Source organism: Microplitis demolitor, chromosome 5 (genome assembly GCF_026212275.2).
Source record: "Microplitis demolitor isolate Queensland-Clemson2020A chromosome 5, iyMicDemo2.1a, whole genome shotgun sequence".
In the NCBI taxonomy this organism is placed as follows: Eukaryota; Metazoa; Arthropoda; class Insecta; order Hymenoptera; family Braconidae; genus Microplitis; species Microplitis demolitor.
The window spans coordinates 17,278,806-17,285,156 of NC_068549.1; the positions used below are offsets into that span (position 1 = coordinate 17,278,806).

Genomic DNA, 6,351 nt, shown 5'->3' on the forward strand with positions numbered 1-6,351 from the left:
ATATAAAACAACTCCTATAATAAGTTACAATATTTTTTTTGTGATAATTAATGTTTGTAATACATGTATATTATTAAATAATGTTTTTCCATGAGAAAGATGGATAAGATTTATATTACTCGAGATCTTCGATATGAAAATTTTAAAATTTGATATATTATTCGATATCATCTGCGTCAATATAATAAATATTATTTTTAATAATAGCTATTAGCATTAAATATTATAAACTTAACTCTAGCTAACAAGAGAATATGCAACTGTACTATATCTATAGATATATTAGCATAATTGACACGGTTAACTTTACGATCGTTTATCAAACCGATAAATAAAATAATAGATAAACAAATAAATAAGATAAAATGTATATTAATAATAAAATATAAACATGATATATGAAATTTTTGATTCGAATAACGAGAGTAGCGAGTTTTATTATAATTATGTTACCTTGATTTAAAAGTATTTGTATTGTCATTTAATGGGATGCTGATGTGATTTTTATATCGTTAAATAACTTTCTAGGTAAGATTACCATTATTTATATCATCGTCATCATCATTAAGACCTCCTGTAGGGCAGCATAGGCCTTCAGAGCCATCAGCTCTGATACAAAATAGTAATGTCTCTGCTGCAGTAACTTCATGGGGTACAATACCATGAAATTCTTTAAGATCTTCAGCAGGGAACCATGCTTTTTCATTGTCATCAATAATATGAATTCCGAAATATCGGAATATTGCAACGGCCGGTATCCAAAGTACAGATGCTAATATTAAAATAAATATAAGTACTAATGCCCAAGTAGGCCATTCTTGTCTTTCAGTGGCTCCTTTATTAGGAACCCACGTTTGATAACCACTACCTTCACATATTATTTCAACAAATGAAGCTACTAAAATAGTTAACATTGCCAATGGACTTAAATATTTCCAGCAAATTAACCAATACAATCCTGGTCTATTTCCCGTCATCAATTCAATATCATCAGCAAATCGTCTTAATCCATAGACATAAGATACTCCGATACATTCAAATAAGGCTATTATCAATAATGGAAAATTACCACTAAAATTGTCAAATAAGACAAATACATAACTTCCAGCTCCGTGAGCAAAGGCCATTGAAATTATACAACATACTAAACATATTACACCTTTAAAAATAAAAATATATGTATTAATAATAATAATAATAATAACAATAATAATAATAATAACAATAATAATAATAATAATAATAATAATAATAATAATAATAATAATAATAATAATAATAATAATAATAATAATAATAATAATAATAATAACAACAACAATAATAATAATAATAATAATAATAATAATAATAATAATAATAATAATAATAATAATAATAATAATAATAATAATAATAATAATAATAATAATAATTAAACTTTTCAATGATTAAACTTTTTTTACTCACCAGTTAAAATTTCTTTACGTAAGTTCGGAAAAAGTTTCATATCAACTATACTCGTTACAACACCCTCCAATGTCCCGAATTGCGAATCAATACCGAGTGTAAAAAGCATCAGAAAGAATAATACTGACCAGAATTGAGCACCGGGAAATTGATTGATTGCCTCCGTAAAAATAATAAATGCTAAACCTGTTCCTGATGCAGACTATTCAAATAAATATAATTTTAATTGATTGTATTCAACAATAATCATGTAAAATTAATTGTTATTATAAAATATTAAAAGTAAACTTGACAAAAAAAAGGTGGATTGTTTATTTCAATTAAAATTTATTTATTAATGATTAATTTAAAATATTTTGTCTTTTAAAACAGAGATAAAAATGATTTATTTTAATACTTACGTTATCTAATTCTTTTTGTAAGTCACACTCGGCAATTTCAGGCATGATAATGTTATCAACACTATTATTACCATTTGTAAAATTTAATAATGTACCAGCTGGTGGAATTTCAATGGGAATTTTTTCCGGATGTCCGAATATATTTATTAAAGTTAAATTTCTTTCGGCTAGACATTTTTCATAAACCATCGTTGCTTTGAAACCTATATTTTAAATATATAAAATAATGAACATTTAATATTAAGATTATTATATAAAAATAATTAAAATTACCGATAATTGAAAACACGACGATCCCAGCGAACATTGAAGTAAAACAATTTGTCAAGCTGACCATTATTGCATCACGATAGCAATTATTGTTAACAGGATTGTATGAAGAGAATGCTATCAGTCCACCAAAAGCTAAACCAAGAGAAAAAAATATTTGTGTTCCTGCTTCGAGCCACACAACCGGATCTGTTAATGTATACCACTTTGGTGTAAACAAGTGACGGAGACCATCCGACATTCCTGGTAATGTGACACCGCGGAAGAAGAATATTATTAATACAAGATATGGAAAAGTCGCTGTTACGTAAACAACCTACGGAAATTTCATTCCAATTAGTAATGAAAAGATAATATATTTTTTTTAATAATTATTAAATACATAAAAATAAAAATAATACTTTTCCAGATGATGCTATTCCTTTTATCATACACATATAAACTAAAATCCAAGCAATAACGAGTGCCAGAGCTATTTTCCAATTGAATACTTCTGGAGTATTTATGTCCTTTGAAATCATCAGTGTTGTACGATACCAAAAATATTGCGTAGGACTGCTTTCCTGTACAATTATTAGAAAAAAAAAACATTTATTTATTGTATTAATTACAATAACAGTGTTAAAAATTTTAGATGATTTTCAATAATAATTGTCATGTAAATTTAATGAAATTTAATATGAATATCAATTTTTCACATAATTTTAAAAATTAAAGCATCTTAATAATATAAATTTTGTGCATCTTTCTCATGTAAAAAAAATACTATTTAATAACGTATTACAGAAATTAATTATCTCAAAGAAAATATTGTTATTTATTATAGGAATTGTTTTATACACTAAAAAAATTTGTGGAGTGCACGGAGATTAAATCCGGAGGGATTCGGAGTCAATGCGAAATGGATGACTGTTTATTTATTTAATCCTCTCGAAATGACATTTACTCCGAAGGGTAGTTTATTTTAATATTAAAATTACGAATAGGAGTGAATGTGGATTGAAATAAAATCCAGATCACTCCGAAATCACTCCGCTGAAAAGACAACCTCCCTATTCACTCCGAATGCGGAATGATTTTTTAAAAAAAACTCCGAAACTCCGAGTGAATCCGGATTTAAATCAAATCCGTAATTCCGCATTTACTCTCGATTTTTTACAGTGTAATTATTTATTTTTTAAATTTCCTGTTGATATATTTTCAAGCTTTCATTTGAAGATACTAAAATTTTATTTTACAGTACAAAATTTTTCATTCATTTTTGGTTTATTATATATAAGGTAAGAGACCCAATACCCGATTAGGGATATATAATATTTAATGAAAATACAATAAAACTATTCATAAATATTTTTTCTATGTGATAAATCAAGATATTAAGTTGGAATAAAATTAAAAAATTTTTTAAAATACGGTACTAAGTTTTTTTTTCAATCTTAATTAGTTTTTGATAATTTTCAGTTTATTGAAATTTTTCGTATTTAAAAACTAATTTTACATGAAAAAAAAATTTCAATTATATTTCGGCTTTTTCGAATAAACGGATTTAACGTTAATAAACTTATAGACGATAAAAAAAATATTGATGTGAAATAAAATAACATAAATTGTGATTTTATTTTTTATGACTTTTATGACTCGGAAATGTAAAAATAAAGTATGTATAAATGAGTTAATTTATGTTTTATATTTTTGACTGATTTGAAGTTATTAATAACTTCAAGTCATTCTTCAAAATTTAAAGTAAAATTTTAAGTAGCCCAAGTAGCACAGAGACAACTTTAAAATGTCATAAAAATGTCTTTTAAAAAGACAAGACTAATTTTTTTTTATCTTTAAACCAAGTTTTTTTTTTATATAAATAAGACATACAGATGTTGGCCCTATCTCTTATTAAAAGAAGCGATTTAAAACGATTAAGAAAAATAATTTTTGAATACTTTCTAATGCTTTTGAATCGCCTTTCTTATGGGAATTTAACATTGCAGATCGTTTTAAATCCCTTTTTTTATTCAGGGATGAGTCATAGAAAGTTTGTTTTTTTCTCCGTCCTAAAAAAGTTATTTCAACTTAAAAATCGTTCAGATGACGTATTTGACAGTTATTTGTAAGTTATTTTTTGTCGTCATTTATGTCAATTTTTTTGAGCAGATGTTTTTTCGGGGGTATAAATTTCTGATCACTTTGTCAAGATTTTAATGCCTTATTGATAGATCAAAAAACTGCCTCCAAGCTTCTATCTGATAGATGTCACAAAGCCAAGTGTGCTACTTAAGGATGAATAAGGTAGAGGTACAGTTTTTGGTCACCTTAGATCCAGTTTTAGACACTTCAAAAACTTAAATAATGTAATTTGTAAAAAACGCATGATATCATTAGTTTTCCAAATTTGAAAAAGATATTTTCATCACACCTTCATAATGAAAATTGTATTTAATACTTTTCATTAATTAAAATAAAGTACTGAATATCCAAAAATGGAACAGTGGCCACAAATTGTACTTCTACTTCAACTAAATACCTGACACTCAGGTTCTGGAGCGTATGATCCATTTTGAAAATATTTATTCGGGCATTCTGACCACGGTAATTCCGACTGAAAACTCTGTAAAATATAATTTAACATTAAAAAATTTTTTTTTTAAATATTTAATTAATAATAATTTTGAATTGAATTTAAAAAATATTTACTTGAACAAAATAGAAAAGGCACCAGGCAATTATTGTGTTGTAATAGAGTGCGACATTAAAAGATACAACAGCACTACTTATTCCTATTCCTCCAAGATACGGCGATACCTATCAAAAAATAAAAATTTTCAATTTTCAACAAAAAAAAAATTAAAAGATCATAAATTTAAGTAATAAATTATTAGTCTAACCTGATTCCAAACCCCGATAGCTCCTTTTCTTAATCGCTGTCCAATAGCAAGTTCCAAATAAAAAATCGGTATACCCTCGATTGCCAGCATCACAAAATAAGGTATTAAAAATGCCCCACCACCGTTTTTTTGTGCAAGATATGGAAATCTCCAAACATTTCCCAATCCAACAGCATATCCAACAGTTGCCAATAAGAATGTTAATTTACTATCCCAATTTTCTCGCTCATCCTCGCCCGCTTCAGGACGAAATATTCCTTTACCTTCACTACTACCAGTCGGCATTTTAGCTGCTCCACTTTCAACTATACTACTACTTACATTCAAATTATTATTCCCACTTACATTGGTTTTTTTAGCCTGTAATTATAATAATTACAATTTATTATAATAATAATAATAATAATGATAATTATTATTATTATAATCGTTCCATTTACTATAAGCAATCTTCAACTAATTCATCCATAAAATAATCTAAAATTGTTTTAATTATCATACGACCTTGGTATTAGGACTTGAGTCATCGAATCCTGGGTTTGCGGTTCCATAATTAGTTGTTGGATTTTTGCGATTATCGACCACCAGTCTCCCACGCATTTCTTTCATTTCAAGTCGATCAACACTTTTTTGTGGTTTTAAATCACGTGAACTTTGTCTGCGTACTAAATGAGCGGTATTTGCCATTATTATTATTCTTTATATTTTTTTTTTTTTAATTTCTTCGTTTATTATCTTGAATTAATTTTATTAGTTCCAATTATTAAAATACTATTAAGCATATCGTTGTTGACAAATACTTAATAAATAATTTTTTATATTCATCCTGAAAGTTAATTAATATTTTTATATATTATTGTTATTTGATTCTTATATAATATCTATTTTTAATTTAATTTAAAAGTTAAAAATTGATTTTTTTTTATTGAGCGCCTGACTAATTCCAATGCCTACTACTTGACACTCGTGTAAATATAAGACAAGTTTCAATATATATATATATATATATATATATAGATAGATATGTATATATACCAACAGATCTATACATAAACGATCATTACGTAATTTTTATATTTTTAGATTTATTATATATATTTCCATTATTATTTGTATTGTAAAAAAAAAAATATATTTAAATATATACATATTTTTTTTAATAGTATGAAATTTCCTTTTTTAAATATAAGTCAATACCGCCAATGTTTGTAAAAATATTTATCGAAAAAATTTCTAAAGCGTAAAAATTGTTATTTTTTGTTACTTTTCAAAGTCTTAGAATAAAGATTCATTTGAAATGTCAATTACTATATACAAAGTATTTACGAAGCGCGAAATTAAAATACAAG

The 6,351-nt window shown here is 25.7% G+C and overlaps 1 protein-coding gene across 2 annotated transcripts; it reads right to left on the bottom strand.

The window, feature by feature from the left end:
- Positions 1-438: 438 nt before the first annotated feature.
- On the bottom strand, positions 439-5,689 carry LOC103573991 (sodium-dependent neutral amino acid transporter B(0)AT3). Of its 2 annotated transcripts, none has more exons than XM_053739084.1 (9): positions 5,513-5,689; positions 5,003-5,320; positions 4,812-4,919; positions 4,642-4,725; positions 2,522-2,683; positions 2,124-2,436; positions 1,851-2,053; positions 1,450-1,651; positions 439-1,159 (listed from the first exon to the last, which is right to left on the bottom strand). In XM_053739084.1, the coding sequence occupies exons 1-9, from the start codon at positions 5,687-5,689 to the stop codon at positions 525-527; spliced, it is 2,202 nt and encodes a 733-aa protein (XP_053595059.1). In that variant the 3' UTR covers positions 439-524. The 2 variants fall into 2 exon arrangements, with proteins under 2 accessions (XP_053595059.1, XP_053595058.1); XM_053739083.1 differs by having other exon boundaries at positions 5,003-5,362; positions 5,507-5,689.
- Between the last annotated feature and the right edge of the window lie 662 nt (positions 5,690-6,351).

Excerpts from the sequence above, each read along its gene's own strand:
- LOC103573991 (XM_053739083.1), bottom strand. The coding sequence starts at position 5,689 with ATGGCAAATACCGCTCATTTAGTACGCAGACAAAGTTCACGTGATTTA. Across the intron at positions 4,726-4,811 it reads GCCTTTTCTATTTTGTTCAA|AGTTTTCAGTCGGAATTACC; the intron begins GTAAATATTTTT and ends TATATTTTACAG. Across the intron at positions 2,684-4,641 it reads CTCCAGAACCTGAGTGTCAG|GAAAGCAGTCCTACGCAATA; the intron begins GTATTTAGTTGA and ends ATAATTGTACAG.